The sequence below is a fragment of the Diplotaxodon limnothrissa genome, linkage group LG6 (assembly GCF_057381915.1).
Source record: "Diplotaxodon limnothrissa isolate DT_005_m linkage group LG6, D_limnothrissa_male_GT1.1, whole genome shotgun sequence".
Lineage (NCBI taxonomy): Eukaryota > Metazoa > Chordata > Actinopteri > Cichliformes > Cichlidae > Diplotaxodon > Diplotaxodon limnothrissa.
This window is the reverse complement of record NC_140601.1, coordinates 42,924,261-42,948,003: the sequence shown is the minus strand read 5'-3', so window position 1 is coordinate 42,948,003 and position 23,743 is coordinate 42,924,261. Positions and strand designations below refer to the sequence as shown.

General features: G+C 44.3%; 1 protein-coding gene across 1 annotated transcript; it reads right to left on the bottom strand.

The window, feature by feature from the left end:
- Positions 1 to 13,130: 13,130 nt before the first annotated feature.
- Positions 13,131 to 14,579, bottom strand: LOC146631293 (zinc finger MYM-type protein 1-like). The gene has a single exon (XM_085356667.1). The coding sequence runs from the start codon at positions 14,577 to 14,579 to the stop codon at positions 13,131 to 13,133; it is 1,449 nt and encodes a 482-aa protein (XP_085212793.1).
- Between the last annotated feature and the right edge of the window lie 9,164 nt (positions 14,580 to 23,743).

Sequence of the window (23,743 nt, the reverse complement as noted above, 5' to 3'; positions counted from 1 at the left end):
TAACACCAAAGATCCACAATATTTCTGTAATTTTACGCATTAATCCTGTAGAAACGCTGAGATGTTCTCCTGTACTGGCACTTCTTCTTCTTCTTCTGTCATGTTAAAATATCTCAGGGATTAAATGTGTAGTTAGCTTCACTCGTCTCGCTCACTTAAGATCAACGTGAGCTGTAAGTGGCCCTGGATGTCAAACCATATGGATATTCCTGGATATTCCTGGATATTCCTGGTTTAAACCAAACAGGAACGACGTCTTTCCAAACAAACCAAAACTGATTTTGAGGAAACTTGAAAAGCTCTGACAGACCGGGCTCTTTGGTGTTTACTGTTGTAATAATATTGCAATAAAAGACATTTCCAAAGAGTACAGACTCCCTGTGAAGTGTGTGTGACAGACTTTACATGATTGATCTTTGGCAGTTTTTCCTTTCCTTTGACGTTGTTATCTGTACGTAAAAACCACAGTGAGACTGAATGATGCTGATTTACTGAGAATTTCATGTGTTTGTACGGCTGGTGGATAAAATTCTGGTTATAAACTTACATTTGCATCCATTGAAATAAAGACTGTGATTAGAATCAATTCACTTTTACTTCATTTGTTTTGTTTGATCAAGTTGATCCTTGAACATCAGGATTTCTGTTGGTAGTTTGTCAGCTGTCATGTTGTTGATCTTTTATATACAGTCTGTGGTTTGAAGCCGCGGGGCTCACTGTTGTCACAGACTGCAGATGTAATCAGTAATCTGTAATCCTGACTGAATTTGACGCCAGGAGTAATTAGGGCTTCTGCTCTGACAACATTCAGGACATGTAACCGTGCACTGATTGGTGGTCACATACATACAGTTACACTCTGTATCAGCTGTGGACACAAAGTCTACTGTCATTATAAACACGAAGCATTTTTACAGATGAGCCATCACCAGGAAAGAACTTCCTGACTGTTAGAAGAGTGTACGTTTGATTTCTATGAAGGGACCTTTGCATGAAGTGTGAATGATAGTGAGGAACAAGTGTCCAACATTTGGCTCCAGTTCATGGATGAGTGACTCGCTCACAAGTTTGAAGTGGGCGTCTCTCTGGAGATCAGTGAGACTGAGCGTGGGCGGGTTTTTGGACACCTCCCTGATATTCCTCAGATATTCCTTTTATAAAGTCCTGGTAAAAAGAAAGTCCGAACTCTTTCATAGTTCTGTTGCCAGACCTGATTCTGGTTCAGCTGTGAGACGGGTTAACAGGAAACGTTACAGTTTTATCGCACACACTGATGGTAACTCATTTCCCTGCTGTGGTCACACTCCATGGCTTCATGTCGTCTCCTGTCTCACTGCTGGTCTTAAACATTTAAATACGATGTGTACAATTAAACTAGCTTCAGGCAGTTTCAATCCAAACACTGCTTTCAGCAGCTGATTGTTTAAATATTAACTTGTGTGTAATCTTCATGCTTTTCATACCAGCTCTGTGCCTGTTGTGACCTGAGGCGCACACACTGCTGCAGGAACAATGGATGCCTTCAGTCTGGGTGTGACGGCGAGCCCGGCTGGTGGGGAGCGGTGCACATAATGACGTGACTGAGGAGCTGTCACATCCCCCATGATGTCCGCTCCAGTTTATAAAGCACTGGTTTCAATCAGCTGCTTACTTTCATAAACAGAGTTTACAGAGCAGCCGTGACTGATCTGATCAGGTCACACAAAGTGTAGATGATAAATGTGTCATTAGGAGCCAAGTTCATATCAGATACAGGAGATTATCAGCTGGATAATGAGCCACACACGAGCTGCTGAGTCCAGATTGAAGTTGGTTTAACCAGACAGAGCACAGCTCCCTCTTTGCGACACTGAGCCTCTGTCAGTGGGTCAGTCAGTGTGGATAAAAATGTTTTAGCCAGCTTGTGTGTTGTAACACATGAATCAGAGATGATGACTTTTTTAAGTCTGCACATTTACACGACTGCATGTAAACTGGGTGCAGCAAGAATTCCTATCGTACACTACAGTGCAGGTATAAGCACACTGACCTGTTTTACCTGAATCTCATCATACTGAGTGACGTCGAGAGGCACAGCTTGGCTGAAGCAGACCCAGGTGTAAATTCCTTTGGTGTTTACCTGATATATGTGCTGATCCTAACTGCTGTATAAAGTGAGAAACAATTAGAGTCAAACACCTGTCTGACAGCTTTGAGCACGCGTTACAAGTTTGTCTGTGAAGGAGTGCCTGAAGATGATTGTAGATGTGACGCTGCTTTCTCTGTTCTCTGTCGGCTTCTTGTATCTGGGGTAGATTTCCGATTGGCACGAGGAAACGAGGAAGACTTAGGAAGTCTTAAAAGCTTCCTGAGAGTGAAAGCTGCTGGATCATAAAGGCTGAGTCAGCTTCAGACGATTACTGTGTGCAGCACGCTGACATGCTGTGTGTCAGTGAATGACAGCCATCAAAAAGAGTCTGACTTTATGGCTCAGCCGCTCGGTTTGTAACAGGACAAAGATTCAAATATAAGAGCGCATTATTCCCGGAGACACTGCTGCTTAGGAATCGGCCTCTTTTCCTTCTTTCTTAAACCTGGATGTTTGCAGTGTGGAATCAGGCTGTCACTGAACACCAACCAGTAACTGCTAAAGTTGTGACCTGTGGAAACTGATCACTGAGCACCGCTGAGTAAACCGGTGAGCTGCTGGAGTGATGATGTAATGCTGTATGCTGAGCCTCTTTATCACAGTAACACTCAGGAACAGCAGCAGGAAAGTCGTTTAAATAACGGAGCTTCTCCAAACACGGTGAGCTGTGAGTCTTCATGGTGACTCACTGTGAATATCTGGATATGTCAAACATGTGCAGCAGGTAGGAAATCCTCAGGGTCATTTCCAGCTTTTAACCTGCCTAAAAGCAAAAGGTCACCTACCCAAATACTGCAGACAGGAAGTTCAGCTGTGATTGTGTAACACTGTGCGTGCTGCGTGTGCTGCATGTCTGAGTCACAGCACACTTTCTTTTGTGCCTGATTGTTTATCTGAACAGTGCAAATACTTTGTTTGTCTCCAGGTGGTTTCTTGTTCCTGCTGCTGTTCAGGAATAAGTGCATGAATCTCTGTGTTACGCAAAACATGCTCGGGGTATTTCAGACTGTCAGAGCAACACTGCAGCAGTACAGCAGTGAGACTCCATCACAGTCCGGAGTTTAGACTGTAAATCACGGCAGACGCCACGTAACCAGACTGTGTGACTGAGACGTTTCAGAGTTTAAATAATAAATTCTAAAGAAACAAAAGCAAATGAAAGAGTTTATGCTTCTGATCCTCTGAGTTTTAATAGAGTTTATACTTTTAATAAACTCTGAACTATTACACCACAGCCACCGCCTGCCCCCCTCCTGAGTGTGCAGCCATGTTTGCCTGATCAGGTCACACACACACACACACACACACACACACACACACACACACACACACACACACACACACACACACACACACTCTTCATCACATTTCTCCTGGAGATCATCAGCACAGTTAACAGCCGGTGAAACTCCTTAAAGGTGAAATGTGTTTGATGACACAGAGCTGCTCTTTTCATCACTCGTGGTTAAACAAGCTCACGTTCTTATGAACAGTTTGACAAGCAGGTCAATGCGACTCATTCAGTGCAGCTCTGTGTGCTCTCACGTGCTCTTGGTCACTATTCAGGTTTCAAGTGTCGACGTCTACGGCGTGTGTGTGTGTGTGTGTGTGTGTGTGTGTGTGTGTGTGTGTGTGTGTGTGTGTGTATTCTAATGTGATATTTACAGTATATGTAAAATAAGCATATCTGTGTAAATATTAATATAAATTGACACAATAGGAGTGCATAATCACAGCCATCAGATAAGCCTGAGTAAGTGTGTTATTGTAACAGATGAGTGGATCAGTGAGCAGGGCGGCGCTGTCATGTAGTCAGGCAGGTTTTACTGGAGAAGATTTTTCTTCTGTGTGTGTTTGGTATTGTATGTTCAATATATTATACATAGTTTATTTCAAGAGGTTCGTGGGTTTTTGGAAAAAAGACAGAAAGTAGCAGAAGTAGCAGTAGTATATTTCCCAGCATGCCCTGCTGCTGTTTTGTAGTAAAGGCAGAAACATTTCCAGCTAAAATTCAGCTCACACAGATAAATGCAGACTCTAACAGGACCGTGACTTAAACAAACAATGGGACTCTTATAATCTGTCTGAGTCATTAAACATAGCAAACTGTGATGTGAAGCATAACAATCATGCCAAGTGAGCCACTGGGACCACTGGGACCACTGGGACCAGAGGAATGTCCCCGATAAACTGCTGAGATGCAACAACAGCACCTTTCATCAAACCAGTCGCTGACAGGAAGCTGATGTAACAGTGATGGTGTGGAGTCCTCAGTAAAAGACTTCCACAGACGGACAAACATGCCCCTCCCCAGAGACAAGTGAGGGCAGGGTGGGGTGTACCTTAAATGTGATGCCTCAGGTCAGTGTCGTTGGTGCTGCTGTGTGTTCGTGTGTGCTGTGCTGTGTGAGTAACTCTTCTTCATGATGCTTTTTTAAACTGAAGCCTTTAAACTTTCACACAGAGTTAAATCCAGGTCTGTTTTTGGACCGTCTGGATGTCTAACAGCTGACAGCAGGGACACAGTAACTCAAAGGTCTCACAGGAATCTCTTTACAACCTCGGTTCTTCATTTCTAATTTGAAACACTGATCAACAACGACGCTGGAGTCTCTGTAGAAGATGATTTTGCAGCAGAGCAGAGAGATCAGACGGAGGAATGTATTCAGCTGTTTGTTTAGTTATTGTTCATTTCTCATCATAAAGAGGAAACGTGCTAACAAACCACCGTATGATTCATTCAGCTGCATATTTTAGATGTTTTGCTCTCTGGTGTCTCCTCGGTCACTGTGTGCTCTACGAACAATTAAATGTTCACAACTAAACCCCCAACAGTCCTTTTCTCAACAGTCTGTTTACACAGTGATAACATATCGGAGAGGACACTGTCTCTGAACACAGGTGCTAACGTGTTAGCACGAGTGTGTGACGACATCTATTCATAGCTTTACATGTAACTCTGTGTTTTTACATATGTGGTAGTTTTCACACAGTAATTTATTTGTTTTGGCTGGGTTGGTGTGGCCTGACTGAGGAGAGAGTTTTATATTTAGAAACCATCACATCCTCTTAATTATTGCAGTCTTTTCAGAAACCCACGGGTCCTTCAACACTGCTAACTTGTTCAGGAAGAACCTAAAGCTGCTCTGACTCTTCTAGCTCCCTTCCCCTTTCTTTCCCGTGATCTTTTCCACACTGCGTTGTGCTGGCCTGGTCGATGGGCCTCATCATGGTGCCCTTTGCTGGCCTTTCAGAAGTGTGGATATTTTGCAGATCAGGGGCACAACTTCACAAATGCGCGCTTGCACAAAGCAGAGATAGCAGAGAGGGTACTGAGCGCCTTATTCCACTCAAAGATGGCGACGTACTGTTGCTGAGTCATGCTGCTCGTGTTGCCCTGCATTCCTCTCGCCTGCTGTCCTGTGGGGGGAAGTCTGCCGTCTGCAGCTTCACACACATTTCAAACAGCAAAGAACGGATCAACAGATTTTTGTCTTTAGCCCAGAAAATCATTACATCGTGCATAACAGATGAGTTTAGCAGCAGGCACACATGTGTGTGGGGTACTCTGGTAAGTGTGTTATTTAAGTCCTCAGAAAGACAGAGGAGGAGCGCAGCAGCCATTGTCTAATGAGGAACACACCAGAAGCCGTGTTTTCTCAGAAGAATAAATAAAAGAACCCTCAGCAGGCTGATGAGGAAGTGTTTTGGTTTCCCCCCTCATGGCAGCTGTTGTATGTGACCTCTGACTTTGATGATGTATTTTTATCTCCTTTGCTTCCTTTAAAGAAAATCTGCTAAATTGTTAAACTTTAAACAGTGAAGGTGTGAGAGATGCTGGAGAGACTGGTGCACGTCTGACAGTCTGTGGACGTTGGACTGCAGTGCTTCCTTATCGTCCTTTAGTTACTGTGACTTTAATAATCAGAGTACGCATGTGTTCCTGATTCATGTTTCCTGTTGAACACCTCAAAGTGTTTTAAGATCTATGCTTTAGTGTCCTTCTAAATTTGTAAAACTTTACTTAAACATGATCCTGATTTGTCTTTGGACTCTTTTGGTTTGTGTTTGAACCAAAAGGACTGAATGGATTCATCTCCATCATCCATGGCTCACTGTGAAAGTGTCCTGCATGCTGAAATGTTTAAATTAGCTCCTTCAGAAATAATAAGAACAGCTGTAGATAAGAAAAGATCTCTTTTATTGGTTCTTTGGGTGCAGAGAGCTTTGGGAGGGTTATGATGAGTCTGCCTCAGAGCTTGTTATGCACTCAAATCGTTTACACAGGTTTACACATTGTTTTGGGGGTTTCCACGACACCGCATTTCCCCCCCGAGGTCCACAGAGCCGCTGAAAAAGCTCTGGAGGTCCCTGTGTGAGCACGTAAACCTGTGACACAAATTTCGTCCAACTCACACAGTTTTCCTTCGTGATTTGTGATTGATGTGACATTGATCAATCAGCTAAAAGGAAAAAATGGGGTCAGTATCCGTACTTGCAAGTTGAAACTCACACAGAGCCAGGGAAGTGCAGAGTTTTATACGTAGTTTTTTCTTTGTATCTGTAACCAGACGTTAACAAAAAGCATTTGTGTAAACTGGTCAGCTCTTTCTTTGTCTGCAGTGTGTGCTGTGACTGATTTCTGGTGTAGTTGTTTCATTTATTTCATTTTTCCCTCCATAAGAGACGTTTTCCACACAATCTGTATCTGCAAAGTTACCAGTGAGACACACACACACACACACACACACACACACACACACACACACACAGGAGACTGCGAGGTCTGACTCACTTCTTCCTTTCTCTGTCTTTTAGCCCCGCCCTCCTGTCACGCTGCTGCTCTCACACACTCCTTGAACACTTTTGATAGAAATGGGTTTATGTGCTACTGCCCTGTTTCGGGGCTTCAGTTGGAGAACTGTTTCAAAGCCAAAGGCCAAAAATACATCAACAAATAACACTCAGTCCATAAGTATTTCCTCCAAACCTGATTCAGGGTAATGTGCTCGAGTGATTTCCTTTGACTGATGTCACAGCTCCAGCAGCAGGCAGTCAAACGCAGATCCTGAAACAAAGCTTGATAAAGGAAATCCTAACGAAGCACTCACAGACCGGTGGGCCGCTGCAGGGAGCTTTAAGTTCCCTCCTCATCACCCACAGCAGCAGCAGAGAGTCACATATGAACACAGCCAAGCTGAGCACAAGACTCAAAGAATCAAACTTCCACATGTTGTCTATTTTCTACCAGCTCAACATAAGAAACAAGCATCAGGGAGTCTTCCAAAAGTCATTCTCCATAATCCCAATAATCCAAAGTAAAGACTGATGAAGAAAATCACTGAGAAAGAACTGCTGGAGTCAGAGGGTTTGACATCATACAAGATTTTTACCACCACACTGCACAGTACCTCTTACTGCTACTGTCTGTCTGTCACTGCAGCTTGTTTCCCCTGTTGTCTGTTTCAAACAGCCTTTCATCTTTTTCATCATTTTCATCTTTTTCATCATTTTCATCATTTTCATCATTTTCAGCTGAAAGTTGTGTCTAACCTTTGTTTTTGCTGAATTTGTGCTGCAAACATCTCAGAAGGTGAAGCTGAAGAGCTTACAGAGTTTTTCTCACAGTGAATAACTTTGAGCCGAAACGAGTCAGTGCCTTTGAGCAGGGCAGTATCAGACCAGCTGAGTACTTTCAGCGAACAGCAGGATGGCTCTTACAAATATTTGGTTCTACGTTAAAGCTTTTTTCTTTTTCTATGATTCCTCAGAAATAATCTACTGCAGGTCAGGCTAATGCACATTCCAGCATGTAATATGTGTTCATGCAGGGCTGCTCTGGCAGAGGGAACTGTAGCTTTTCTGCAGTGAGGTTAGAAAGGGAACAACGCGTGTGTGATGTGGTGAACCACAGACACGGTTTCCTTATCGAGGATGATTTAAGGAGTGTGCAGTGCAAACACAATCTATGTGTGAGGTTTTTATTGGCTACAAAGTCAAAACACGTACTGTCACTCAACTTTACATACGCTCATTAAACGCTTACAAACTCTCAGACTGCTAACAGTCTGCCTTCATGTTTGGCCTTTAAATAAAAGCTGCATGCAGTCATTGCATGAATGTGATTGAGTGAATAGAGTTTAAACGACAGTAACATGCTGTCTGAATAGAAGCATGGACTGTTGTTTCCAGGCTCTTTATTATGAGGCTACCTCATCTCTGCAGGCAGCCACAGACTCTCACTCTCTGTGTTCTTGTTCTGCATCTCTGTGTCTGAATCTATTTCAAACAGAAGGTAAATGCAAAACACAAGAATGTGTGACAGCATAAAGTGGACGTGTTGTACTTTTCCTTCTTCCCTGACACATACTGTGTTCCAGCATTATTAGATGTATTATTATTAGACATGTAACAGACGATCGACACAGAACCACATACGGTGGTGCAAGAACTGCAAAATGTGCACAAAAAAACAAAGACAGTGCAACACCAGACAGAACGACACAGACACACAACTGTGCAATGGAAAAGTGCAACAGTGTTCAGGAGTCTGACAGTTTGGGGAAGAAACTGTTCCCCCGTCTGGCAGGGAGGATCCGAATGTTCTGGTACCTGCAGCGGGGTGAAGAGTGTGTGAGGGGGGTGTGGGGAACTCCAGCTCCACGTGCAGTTTCTGTCTGCGTGGAAGGAAACTGAACTGGAAAGCAGGAAGTAGTGAAAGAGTGCTGTGTCTGTTATTGTTGTAGCAGGAGCTCTGTGAGCTGTGTGAGTGATTCAGAGAACAAGGAGCAGCTGTTTACTCCTCAGGGCTCATTTAATGGTCTATCAGCAGAAACTGGGACTGTTCAATAAGCTGAGCTCATTTAATTACTCTAGTATTCATTTGATCTCTTTCTGAACTGCTCCTGGTAAGAGTCCATATTACAGGTACAGTAAAAACACCAGAGTATTATTCTTTAATCAACATTCCCCTAAAGAACTGAGTAAAATGTGCATTTGTTTGCAAAATTAAAAAGACTGAAATTCATGCAAAGTGTGATTTTACTTGTAGTTTAATTACTTCATCTCCTTCCTTTGTCTGTCATTCCCAAACTGTTAGACCTGTGTTTGATTCCCGATAAAGCATGAGGTTCCACCCACCCATTATCTTCCACTTATCCGGAGCCACTTCCCCAGCAGAGAAGCCCAGACCACCCCCCCCCCCCCACCCCCCCACCCCCTCCAGCCTCTCTGGGGGAATACTCCGGAAATGCCGCAGTCCTAGAAACGTGTCAAACACAAGAACAAGCACGCCATTACACCCTCCCGACACCACTGTGGCCTCATCATTGGGAAAACAAACACAGCGGAAGCAGCCGCGCCCTGCAGCAGTATGCACCCAGGAGCAGCATCTGATTAATGTCCCCATGCACCATTTTCATGGCTCACATATTTGCTAATTACAGCAGATGGCAAAGATTAACATTTAGTCATCTGTGAAAATACACAGATCAGGAACACCCTTTGGCAGCTATTCTTACTCCTTGAGCACCCGCCCCTGTCCTCCAGGATGCCTCAAGTGCCCTTTTCTTGAGGGTTTTTTTTTTTTTTTTTTTTAAATGTGTGTGTGCGTATGGAGCCCTGTCTTTGCCCCTCAACGATAAAATGTAACTATTAATCTCAATTTTGCTAAATAAAAGGATCTGGCTTGCATCACTCACATGACTACCATTAACCAATGCTCACCCTTGAGGGCAGAGCGCGCTCGTTATGAGCCGGGTATGAGCTCGCAAAGTGCACGCGCATTTTCTGCAGGCTGGGTGGTGCAGAGCTGGAGGAGAAGCAGGCAAATTAATTAGAAGGTGCAGACTGCAACAAAACAGTAAGTAGGGTGTACAGCGCACACTATAGTCTATAGCAACAACAAATGAATTGAAATAAATGTGCGTGCTGTTTGTGCAACAGCGTGACAAACATTACATGTCCTTTTATGAACTGCACAAGTAGTGCTGGTCATTAACTGCTAGCTAACTGGGTAAGGGTGTTAAAATGGGGTCTGTAGCTCTGTCCAGGAAACATGTTTTGTTTTAAAGTAAGTTACAGGGCTTTTCCCTTCTTTTCTGGAGGGCTTTTATTTCACTTAAAACGATCTAATATGGATATCCACACAATTATGGATTGTTATATTTATGATATTCAACCCCCCCCCCCCCCCCCCCCACACACACACACACACACACTGTTTTTAAAGAAAATATATTAAGTAATTGATGATATTAGGTTAATATTTCAAATGAGATAAAATGCTGATTTTACAGCAGTAAAATTATTGTATCTCTACAGTTTAAACATTTAATAAGCACAGCATGTGCATGTGTGTGTGTGTTTTATGTGTATAGATTTTTAAAAATTATTACTAATAATATAACAAATATTCCAGAAATGCCTCGTAAGGAGAGGAGGAAGAAACAGCTACAAAAGGAGCTGTGTGAGGCTGCTAAAGGCAGTGGATCCCTCACCAGCTGGATTAAATGTTGTCTCGTTGGATAGACATCACTCTACCTGGCAAGACAGGGTATGCCTTTCAGGGGAGATGATGAGACCTTGTCAAGCCAAAATTGAGGAGATTTCTTAGAGTTTGTTGATTAGTTCAGAAAGTATGACAGTGTAATTAAATTACACCTTGATGCCATAAAAGAGCGACAGGGACCTGGAAAAAGACCTCTCGCCTCGCTCCTCTCAAACAGAAGTCAGAACGACATAATCAAAGCTTTGGCCACATCAGTAAGACATCCAAGCAGAAATTCAAGAATGTGAAACCTTCTTCTATCATGATGGATGAAACCACAAATGTGTCGCACAGAGAGCAGGTTTCCTTTGTTGTCAGATATGTGCACAACATGGAAATCAAGGAGCGCTTCCTTCAGGTTGTAATGTGAAGTTCCACCTTCGCTGTTGTGATTGGTGTGGGGGTAGGGACAGGCTTGGGGCATCGGGGGATTCCCCAGGAGCATCTTCCTTGGGGGGCTCAACCCGGGGTAGCGGTCATGGCCTATTAAGGGCTCTGTTGGCTCTTAGGTGACAGTTTCCTCGTTGCTGCGTGCAGCGGGGCTAGGGGAGGGTCTGTGCTGACAGACGTGGGTTACTGACCTGGTAGCCTGGCTGCCCCTGGGTGGGTCCGGGACCCTACAAACGTCACTGCTGTTTAGTTTTCTGTCTTCATTTATGCTGGAAGTGATAGCAGAGCTGTACGTTTGAATTTGTTTCCAAAACCCCGCAGTCAGGACATGCTATATTGTATTTAGATAGAAGCTAGCGAGCTAACTTCCTGCTAACTTCTAACTCTGTTAAATGTCATAAATTCCGTTTTCATGGATGCCTGGATGTTAAACTCAATTGTTACACCTGGTAGAGCAGAACGCTGATCATTTTATTAAAGATGAAAGACTTTAGGCAGTTTTTCAACTCTCAGTAATGCCACAGTGATCGTTTGATATATGGACCTGCAGCGGAGTTTAGACCCAGACACGGCTAGTGACGTCAGACTGAACGACCGGATTGTCTCATGTAGTCTGGAAGATGAGTGGATGGTGGGGTGGGTGCAGTTTTCTCTGTGGTGGGGTTGGGTGGACTGTCCCGGGCTCTGTGGGGCCGGGAGACGCTGCTGCACTGGGCCCCGGTCTGGATGGGCCTGGGCCCTCTTTCCCTGGCGGGTCGCGGAGTATGGGGGTGCCTACTGGGGTCAGCAGGGGAGCTGGCGTCGTTGCCCACCTCTCAATTTTAAATACACGTAGACATTGAGGGCTAGCAGGAGGGACTATGCGCTTACCTGCTGCTCCTTGGCAGGTAGCTCCATGCCCTCCTGGGTTTTAAATGCACCTTAGAACACACATGCATCAACACTACAATGAGCGGGTGGAGGGAGGTTTGGAGTCTTCTCTCACCCCCATTCTCTGCGACCTGCTGGAGCGGGAGGGCTAGGAGGAGGAGTTGGCCGTCCGACTGCGGTCTGGAGTGTGGGGCCTCCCTGCTGCTGCGGAGTCGGGGCGGTCTGCCTCTCCCCACCGCAGGGAAAAGGGTAACACCACCTGGGTCTGGGTGCAGTTCCCCCCTCCAGGGGCAAGGGTACCTAGACCCGGTTTGTAGAGTACGCTTGGGGAGTGTGATCGTGTGTACAGCGTCTCTTTATGTCTGTCTCCACGTTGGTTGAGTGTGGAGTGAGTGCATATGAGAGCATGAGGGTGGGAATGGATGTTTGTATCTGTGTGTGCCTGTATGTCTGTGTCTATATGTCAGGTTGGGTGTCAGGCGCCACCTCTCTGGGGACATCTCAGGCCCTCCAAGGTTTGGAGGCCTATCTCCCCCCACCACCACTTCCCCTGCCGGTGGCGGACTCCCTCAGACATCGGTGCGTTGGTGGTTCTTTGTGTCCGGGGGTGGGTGTCCAGGTACACACCGGCTCACTCCTTGGTGGCCGCTTATTGGGGCTCGCTCGGGCCACTTCGGAGGTGGGGTGCCCCCGGCCTCTCGGCCTGGGGCTCGGTCACTCAGGCACGGCTGGCTGCCGGCGGAGCTCACGGGCGCGTCACTGCAACTCCCCCTGGCTTCTGCTCCGCGGCTGCTGAGTGAGCCCTCATCTGGGACTCTCCTCAGCTCTTACTGGGACAGTGGCGCGACTGCCCCTCTGTTGGTCTTCCTTGGTCTCTTGTGTTCTGGGGGCCTCTGCAGGGGTGTCACTAGGTTTTAAGGACAGGGGGGGCTTAGCCCCCAAGAGATGCACACGACATGAACGAACGTAGTGAATGAGCACAAAATTTCACAAACAGAAAACAAAGACTGAGAAATTGTTTTCCTACTTTTTTGGACAGATTAAACATCCTAGGCCACCAATAGATCTATTGTTTTATTTCAGTCTGCTTTATAATACAGTACAACAAAAAAACAGAGGAAATGTGTTTGCCGCATCAATAACAAGAAAAAAACTGAAAATAAAAAAGTACATTTTTCTGGCTGCAATCACCAGTTACTTGGTGGGTGGAAGCATCAAAGAATGACGTCTGTTTTTAAGAGTGGCAAATCGGTCAATCACTCTGTTGTGACTCAGATGCTGAAGCGTGTCTTTTTCAATAGACATGACTGCAAGACTGTGAAGTCTTTTCTGACCCATTGTTTGACGCAGCCAGGAGTGCAGCCGACGCAGTGCACTAAAGGACCGTTCGCACGAGCAGCTGCTGACAGGCACTGTTAGGGCAACTTGGATGGTTGCCTTCAGAGAGGGAAACATGTCTGAATCAAGGAGGTTGTACACAGACAACATATTTTTGGGTGGACATCCACCCTCTGTTTTCCGGGTAAGAAAGTTTCTGGCCACCAGAACCACCTCTTTTTTCAGGTCAAGTCTGTAGTGCTTTGCAAGTTCATTCAAGTGTGGTTCACTCAAGAAGTTCTCAGATTTAGGACTGCATGCCTGGACGCCTTTTAGCAGCCCTGCATCTACACTGCAAAATCTTTGATCAAGCTCGCCAACCATCCGATCCACACAAGGGAAAAGTAACTCTCTTTTCAATGTGTCTGAGTTGTTCAATTCAGTGCGTGAACCCACAGTTGCCTCCAGGACAAAATCCTCCATTTTCCTCTGTTTGTGCCTTGTCTTGGCACCTGGTTCAGGGATACTGTGGGTGTTACACAGGGCCTTGGTTTTCTCATACAGCTCTGTAGCAAATGCATCTGAGTGTTTGCCCTTAAGTGTGTCACACACAGCTTGTTTGCAGATAAAAGCTTCTGCCAGGTCTAAAGTCTCTTTCTGCAGGAATTTGTGGAGTCCTTCGGTTACAGACAGAATCGACTGAAACATCAGTAGTGCATAGACTGCTGAGAACTTGTAGAGCTTTGCTCTGAGACCAACAGCTATGGGGGATCCAATTGCAGATAGGCACTCCAAAATGGCAGGCAATGTCTCAAGAACTGCACTGATTGATCGCAACTGACATGCCCAGCGAGTGTTTGAAAGTTGCACAAGCTCAGTTTTTGTCAATCCAAGCTTTGCCTGAGTCTCCATGAACTTATGATGATTGACTAGGGAGGTGCTGAAGAAAGAATACACACACTCCAACAAGCTGAAAAGCTCCACAGCCTCTGGGACAGCCTTGCAAGTATTGCACAAAACCAGGTTGAGTTGATGAGCATAACAATGCACATAGATAGCCTCAGGATGGAGCCTTCTAAAATGTGCTTGTACACCTCCAGTGGAGCCACTCATAACGGCTGCACCATCATATGTTTGTGCTACACACTTAAGCTCCGCAAGACCATAGTTTTGGATCTGCTGCTGAATCTCATTTGCAATGGACTGGGCATCAAATGATTTTATCTCTGCAAGTGCAAGGAAACGCTCCTTCACTGCCCCCTCTGACACGTACCTGACACAAACAGCTAACTGCTCTGCCTTTTTATCCCTTGCCTCATCCACCATGATGGAATAGACTTTAGACTTTGTCATTTCAGATACAATGACACTAGTAACTTCCTGGGCACAACAGTCAATCATGTCATTCTGGGATGTTGGTGAGATATACTGTGCATTTGATGGGGGATTATGTTTTTGAAGAAAAGGATCAAACTCCTTCAAAAGCTCCATGCATGCAAGAAAATTCCCTCTGTTTGGGCTGTCTTCACCTTCATCATGGCCACGAAAAGGGAGTCCCTGTCTCCCTAACATAGAGGAGACTGCAACAATTCGTCTGAGATACTCTCTTCTTTCGACTATCTCACTCACATTTGCAGTTGCTATCATCTGTGCAACGTTTCCCTGTTTGCTAGTTCCCTGGTAGCTTTTCCATGTAACAACACTTGAACTTGCCTGTTGACCTTTTTCTCCCTCAGCCACTCCTTCTGCCTCACCCTTCAAGATACATTAAAACATACTGAATTGTAATGTAAATTGCTAATATCATGACTTCTGCTCCCGCTCCACAGTAATTTGTTGCTCCCAAATATTTTGAAGTTACAAACATTATATTTTGAGCACGCATGTGACTAAAATGGTTGCAATTTAAAGCCCTGAAAAATATTACTAAATTACTTGAATTGAAGTAATATTAAAATAGAACCCTCAAAAATATGTGAGTCAGGCTAATTTGACTTATATCTCTCTCTCTTTGCTCTCTCCACTTTCTAACCTTGACTCTCCTAAATAAAAGCTCAAGTTAAACAGGTCTTATATGTTGTACCGTGACTGAAATGTTTCATATTTCATATCCATATTGAGTCCCATAAAATTCTAATCAGACTGTCTCCATCACAAATGACTCCATCCTTTGACTCACCTCTCCAGCAGACGTCTCTCCCCTCTGCCTCTCTGTGCTCCTCTGCCCTGACTCCTACAGGTTAATGGGGATGGAGTGATTATTATTATTTCCACTGATGATAACTATACCTGAATGAGCTCAGCTGGATTTTTCAGAGCTAAAACGAGTGACAGAAATTAACATTATGCTAACAATTTAACTTAGTGCGCTAGCCAGGTTTTTATTTACAAAATGGGGAACACCTGGTTCATTATTTACATGGGACTCTCTGCTGTTAGCTGGAGCTAACTAATTGTTACTACCAGCCAGTGATGAAGACTTACTTTCTTGAAAAACTTGCGTATATCCATGATTTCTTGCCGTTTGCCACATGCACGCTAGTGTTTCTGCAGGTGTATACGAGCGGAGTGTAAAGTAGCAGTGAAAACGAGGACTGGATTTTCAGTCATGTGGATGTCCCCTGTGAACAACTGGAAGGGATTGGATAACGAAGCACTGACGCTACCTTAACAATGTAAAGCGAAAGGGACCAACCGAGTTATGATCATATTTGTGTGAATAGCGACAGGTTTATATTATTATTTCTTTAAACTCATATTCCTGCATCTTTATATTGAATTTGTCTGCAAGTTCTGTAAAAAAAAAATCGAATAAGTTAAAAAAAAAAAATTTAAAAAAAATAAAAAAAAAACCCACCAAATTATTTAGGGGGGCTTAAGAATATTTTAGGGAGGCTTCAGCACCCCTAAAATAGGCCTAACGACGCCACTGCGCCTCTGGATGTCTGGAGTTTTGATCTCCTCCACACCTGCTTCATACCCTGGAGGACGGGGCTGTGGCCCCCCCACACCCTCTAGCAGATCATTACATGAAGGAACCTTTTAAAAACAAGCGCGTCCATGCTCACAGGTGTACACACGGGTGATCACACACACAAACTACACCCTTTTTGGCTCCTACCTCAAAGCACACTGTGTTCTGTTGATCTTATGTGCTGCACAATAATGTTTAACATTTAGTATTTACTGTCATATTCCCATATATCATTGTGATGTTGTTTATTCTATTACTCTTGTTCTCTTCTGCTTGTTTTCTTCTTTCTTTCTCAACAGGTGATCCAGGGGATTGATATATGTATTTTTTGTCTGCTTATTTTGTTGGTTTTTGTGTCAGGGTTGGCTGAAGGAGAACCCAAATGCTGGACTTTTAGAATGGAGAAAGTGTGTTTATTTACACAAAAAACAGTGCCAACAGTCCACAGTGTGTGCTTTCCCAATCCCCTGTGCCGTGATTCCTCTCCGTGATGCGTGGTTGTGCTTCGTCCTCCTTGGTGCCTGTGTTCAACTGTGTACTGCTCCCTCCATACATCTCCGTAATCACCCTGGAAACAAGAGATGCCACAATGAGTACTGTCCCATACACTGGCCAACTAAACACGTTAACCACTCCAACAAGAGAGTATTGAAAACACGAGCTCTGCACTAACTGTATTTCTAGTTTAACGATCCCGCGCCGACTGCTGTTCCACTGCTCTCTTAAGTAGAGCCCCTTGAATAGGCAGATCAGCAACAGGTGAGTTATTATCACAGGTGTGGTTGGCTCCAAGGCAGGGACTCTCCAAACCTGGTGGGGCAGCAAAACTGACACAACAACACACAGGGAAACGAGGAACAAGGAGCAGATCACACCACAACCATAAATGATTAAGGAGGACGAATAAAACTCATAATATTCATTAAACTCAAAAAATAACACATGATCCCCGGGTCACAGACCCAGACCCATGACATTTTGCCCTTTATCCCCGTCCCTCTTCTCCGCTGCTTTTCCCCCCTCTTTATTTCTCCCTTTTCTTTTCCTCATTCAAGTCTGTCCCGTATCTAGCAAGTGAAAATAAAAAAATAAAATAAAATAAACAATAAAAGGTGAATCAAATAGACCATTACGGCAAGGCTGGGATCATAGCTGGACTGGCCGGTATGCCCGATGGTGATTTTTTGTTTTTATGGGCCGATGGGTTTTGGGGTTGGTTTTTTTTTTTCGTTTTTTTCCGTATCGTTATAAACACTGAAAGGTGGTGGATTGGCCAGATGCTGGGAGATGTGTAAAAATAACTCAGTTGTTTGGTGGTGGCTATTGCGGAGCTTCCACAGATTCAGTAACATTAGCAAGTGGTGGAGGCCAGCAGATGCAACACGCTGGCAGGTGGATGACGGAAAGGCAGGAGGAGCAGAGACCCGAGGCAGCACCGGTCCGAGTGTCAGGATTTTATTGATGTTGAACTTGTTTTATCTTATTTTATTCATAATGTTAGTTATTAGAGTTGCCAACCGTCCCGTAAAAAACGGAATCGTCTCGCATTTAGAGGAAATATTACGCGTTTCGTATTGAGGTGAAAAGGAACAGTTTGTCCCGAACTTCAGCTACAATGAAAAAGACACAAAGCTGGATTTATTCTGTCTTTGCTGCACAGCTGCCTCTTCTCTCATTCTCTCCCTCTCCTGTTGCTACTTCAATCATGAAACTGATCAATGATCAGCTGATCGGCTTTTCTCTCTTGTTTGTTTATCGCCCACGTTGCGCCAGAAAGAGGAAACCAGCGGATGTCGCGCTAAACAACAGCAGCACGTTTAAGCTTGATCAGCTGTTGTTAGAATTTATTTAATATTAATTTCTAGTATCAGCTGATGTTTGCTGGAGCCACAGCTGTAAAGCTGCTGGTCATGATGTCGGTTTGGATATGTGGTGAGAGGGAAACATGAAGATGAAACCAGGAGATAAATGGTAAATGGTAAATGGCCTGTATTTATATAGCGCTTTACTAGTCCCTAAGGACCCAGAGTTTCTGTCTGATTTCTCAGACTTTATATCTAATTTAGTTCTGAGCTCAGATAAAATAATTATTGTGGGTGATTTTAACATCCATGTAGATGCTAAAAATGACAGCCTCAACATGGCATTTAATCTGTTATTAGACCCAATTGATTTCTCTCAAAATGTAAAAGTACCCACCCACCACTTTAATCACACTCTAGATCTTGTTTTAACATATGGCATAGAAACTGAACATTTAATAGTGTTTCCTGAAAACCCTCTCCTGTCTGATCATTTCCTGATAACATTTACATTTACAATAATTGATTACACAGCGGTGGAAAGTAGACTTTATCAAAGTAGATGTCTTTCTGAAAGCGCTGTAACTAAGTTTAAGAATATAATCCACCCACTGTTATCATCTTCAATGCCCTGTACCAACACAGAGCAGAGCAGCTATCTGAACGCTACCCCAACAGAGGTCGATTATCTTGTTAATAATTTCACCTCCTCACTACGTACGACTCTGGATACTGTAGCTCCAGTGAAAACTAAGGTCTCTAATCAGAAGTACCTGACTCCGTGGTATAATTCTCAAACACGTACCCTAAAGCAGATGACTCGTAATCTGGAGAGGAAATGGCGTGTCACAAATTTAGAGGATCATCATTTAGCCTGGAGAAATAGTTTGCTGCTTTATAAGAAAGCCCTCCACAAAGCCAGAACATCTTACTATTCATCACTGATTGAAGAAAATAAGAACAACCCCAGGTTTCTCTTCAGCTCTGTAGCCAGGCTGACAAACAGTCAGAGCTCTTTTGAGCCAACCATCCCTTTAACGTTAACTAGTAATGACTTCATGAACTTCTTCACAAATAAAATTTTAATCATTAGAGAAAAAATGACCAGTAATCATCCCACAGATGTAATATTATCTACAGCTACTTTCAGTACCATTGATGTTAAGTTAGACTCTTTTTCTCCAATTGATCTTTCTGAGTTAACTTCAATAATTACTTCCTCCAAACCATCAACGTGTCTTTTAGACCCCATTCCTACAAAACTGCTCAAAGAAGTCCTGCCATTAATTAATTCTTCGATCTTAAATATGATCAACCTATCTCTAATGATCGGCTATGTACCACAGGCCTTCAAGCTGGCTGTAGTTAAACCTTTACTCAAAAGCATCTCTAGACCCAGCAGTCTTAGCTAATTATAGGCCAATCTCCAACCTTCCTTTCATATCAAACATCCTTGAAAGAGTAGTTGTCAAACAGCTAACAGATCATCTGCAGAGGTTTATTTGAAGAGTTTCAGTCAGGTTTCAGAGCTCAGCACAGCACAGAAACAGCTTTAGTGAAGGTTACAAATGATCTTCTTATGGCCTCTGACAGTGGACTCATCTCTGTGCTTGTCCTGCTAGACCTCAGTGCAGCGTTCGATACTGTCGACCATAATATCCTATTAGAGCGATTAGAACATGCTGTAGGTATTACAGGTACTGCACTGCAGTGGTTTGTATCATATCTATCTAATAGACTCCAATTTGTGCATGTAAATGGAGAGTCCTCTTCACACACTGAGGTTAATTATGGAGTTCCACAGGGTTCAGTGCTAGTGTAACGGAGCGAAGGTGATTTTATTTCCACAGTGTCGTTTTTTTAAAGGAAGGAAACCTTCCTCCAAACGGACAGAGCAGTGGAGCCGCCAAGGGAAAGCACACGATTAAAAAACTGTATAATTAAAATATAATTTATTATATTTAAATAGTTAAAAATGCAAAATGAATTCAAACAACCTTGGCCAAGGGGTAACACAATAAAAAGCAATAAAACACAACATTAAAAGTCCAGTGGCATCCGCCACGATATAAAAGTCACAAAGAACTAAAAAAGGTCCAGCGAAGTGATGTAAAAGGGAAACCCAGCGGAGTCCTCGCTTTCCTCCCCGCATTCCACGTCCTGGTACGCTGAAGAAAGGGAGGGAGCGGCAGTCACTATTCTTTTCGGCAATTTTCATTCAATAAAAGGGGCTAAGTCGAAGACTTACCCCGGGTGGGCAGAGCTCTCAACTCCGCCCGCCGCTTCTTTAAAACTGCAAGTCGGCACCAGCTGTCTCGCCGCCTCTGCTCTCCCGCAGTGCACAAGCTGGGCTCTCGTTACTACTGCCGTCCGCCTGTTCGCTCCGTGTCCCTAGTCGCTGGTGCTATCCGTCCTTCTCGAACGCCAAGCTCCAACCCTCTTATGTGTCACTCAGCACTCTGTAAATTACACTGCCTTTCCTCTCAGGTGTGTCCAATTAGTAAAAATGGGGAAAGGCGGAGTCTCTCCAGGACAATTTGACGGTATAACCAAAACATGCAATCTAAATAAAACACTGCACAAAATATAACCAGTACATGCAATATAAAAATATAAATAAGTACACTTCACATTAAAATACAGCACAGCAAAACAACATCCGTCCTTCCCTGGATGACATCAGGACCAATTCTGTTTACATTATACATGCTTCCCTTAGGCAGTATCATTAGAAGACATAGCATACATTTACACTGCTATGCTGATGACACCCAGCTCTATCTGTGCATGAAGCCAGATAACACACACCAATGAGTTAAACTGCAGGAATGTCTTAAAGACATAAAGACCTGGATGGCCGCTAACTTTCTGCTTCTTAATTCAGATCAAACTGAGGTTATTGTACTCGGCCCTGAAAATCTTAGAAATATGGTATCTAACCAGATTCTTACTCTGGATGGCATTACCTTGGCCTCCAGTAACGCTGTGAGGAACCTTGGAGTCATTTTTGACCAGGACATGTCCTTCAACGCACATATTAAACAAATATGTAAGACTGCTTTCTTCCATTTGTGCAACATCTCTAAAGTTAGAAATATCCTGTCTCAGAGTGACGCTGAAAAACTAGTTCATGCATTTATTACTTCCAGGCTGGACGACTGTAATTCATTATTATCAGGAAGTCCTAAAAACTCACTGAAAAGCCTTCAGCTAATCCAAAATGCTGCAGCAAGAGTCCTGACAGGGACTAGAAAGAGAGAGCAGATTTCTCCTGTTTTGGCTTCCTGTTAAATCCAGAATTCAAAATCCTGCTCCTCACATACAAGGTCTTAAATATTCAGGCCCCATCTTATCTTAATGACCTTGTAGTACCATATCACCCTATTAGAGCACTTCGCTCTCGCTCTGCAGGCCTACTTGTTGTTCCTAGAGTATTTAAAAGTAGAATGGGAGGCAGAGCCTTCAGTTTTCAGGCCCCTCTTCTGTGGAACCAGCTTCCAGTTTGGATTCAGGAGACAGACACTATCTCTACTTTTAAGATTAGGCTTCAAACTTTCCTTTTTGCTAAAGCATATAGTTAGGGCTGGACCAGGTGACCCTGAATCCTCCCTTAGTTATGCTGCAATAGATGTAGGCTGCCGGGGGATTCCCATGATGCATTGAGTTTTTCCTTTCCAGTCACCTTTCTCACTCACTATGTATTAACAGACCTCTCTGCATTGAATCATATCTGTTATTAACCTCTGTCTCTCTTCCACAGCATGTCTTTATCCTGTCTTCCTTCTCTCACCCCAACTGGTCGCAGCAGATGGCCCCGCCCCTCCCTGAGCCTGGTTCTGCTGGAGGTTTCTTCCTGTTAAAAGGGAGTTTTTCCTTCCCACTGTCGCCAAAGTGCTTGCTCATAGGGGGTCATATGATTGTTGGGTTTTTCTCTGTATCTATGAAGCGCCTTGAGGCGACTTTTGTTGTGATTTGGCGCTATATAAATAAAATTGAATTGAATTGAATTGAATTGAATTAAGGACCCCAAAGCGCTTTACATATCCAGTCATCCACCCATTCACGCACACATTCACACACCTTACTGAATCATCAGAGCTGTGATGGAGAAACAGGTTTACCTTTTCAGAATCAGAATCAGAATCAGAATCAGAATGGGTTTATTGCCAGATGTTGAGGTTTACAACATTAGGAAATTGCTGCGGTGCTTCAGTGCAAACAATAAGAATTAAAGTGCTATGTAGAAAGAAAGATATGTGCATGAGATATACATGAGTTATATACATGAGAATAAGAATTATGAGTGCTACGTAGAAAGATATATACATGAGTGCAGGTGGTGATCAGTGCCAAACATGAAATGATGCAGTGACACAGCGTAGGGTCATGTGTTAGTGGCGGGGACAATCATGTGGTTATTGTTCATGTGTCCAACAGCAGAGGGGAAGAAACTGTTCTTGTGGCGAGAGGTTCTGGTGCGAATGGACCGGAGCCTCCTGCCTGAGGGGAGCAGGTCAAACAGACTGTGTCCAGGGTGAGAAGGGTCAGCTGAGATCCGAGCTGCACGCCGCAGTGTCCTGGAGGTGTACAGGTCCTGCAGAGATGGGAGTCTGCAGCCAATCACCTTCTCAGCAGAGCGCACAACACGCTGCAGTCTCTGTTTGTCCCTGATAGTGGCTCCAGCGTACCACACGGTGATGGAGGAGGTGAGGATGGACTCGATGATTGCAGTGTAGAATTGCATCATCGTCCGTGTTGGCAGGTTGAATTTCTTCAGCTGCCTCAGGAAGTACATCCTCTGCTGGGCTTTCTTGATGACGGAGGTGATGGTGGGCTCCCACTTCAGGTCCTGGGTGATGGTGGTACCCAGGAAGCGGAATGAGTCCACAGAGGTGATGGGGGTGTCAGTCAGGATGATGGGGGGGAGTGGAGCTGTGTGCTTCCTGAAGTCCACAATAATCTCCACTGTCTTCTGGGCATTCAGCACCAGGTTGTTGTGGCTGCACCAAGACACCAGACGTTCAACCTCCCTCCTGTAGGCAGACTCGTCCCCGTCCGAGATGAGCCCAATGACGGTGGTGTCATCTGCGAACTTGATTAGCTTGACAGACTGGTGGGTGGAGGTGCAGCAGTTGGTGTACAGGGAGAAGAGCAGAGGAGAAAGAACACAGCCCTGAGGGGAGCCGGTGCTGATGGTCCGGGAGTCCGAGACATTCTTTCCCAGCCTCACGTGCTGCTTCCTGTCCGTCAGGAAGTCAGTGATCCACCGGCAGATGGGATCAGGCACATTCATCTGGGAAAGCTTGCCTCGGAGATGGTCTGGAAGGATGGTGTTGAAGGCAGAGCTGAAGTCCACAAACAGGATCCTGGCGTAGGTTCCTGGGGAGTCCAGATGCTGCAGGATGATAGGTGACACGAATCAGTTGAAGGGAAGTTATGAACTGTTTCTGAGAGACAAATAACACCAGGATCCTTTTCTAAGCAGCTGACAGCTGGTAACTGTGCAGGGGCGGGTCTAGCAAAGTGTTGCCAGGGGGGCAGGTAGGGCATTAACAGGGAGAGGGGGGCACAAAGAAATACTTTCTTATTGTCATTTAAAATTTCTCACATTTAACAAATAATTATCTGAATCTTACAACAAACATTTTCATCTGATGTAAAATGTATAGAAATCCATTATTGTACATAGTAATTTTTTAGGGTCCTATCATAAT

Coding starts and splice junctions, on each gene's coding strand:
- LOC146631293 (XM_085356667.1), bottom strand. CDS start 14,579: ATGGTGGATGAGGCAAGGGATAAAAAGGCAGAGCAGTTAGCTGTTTGT.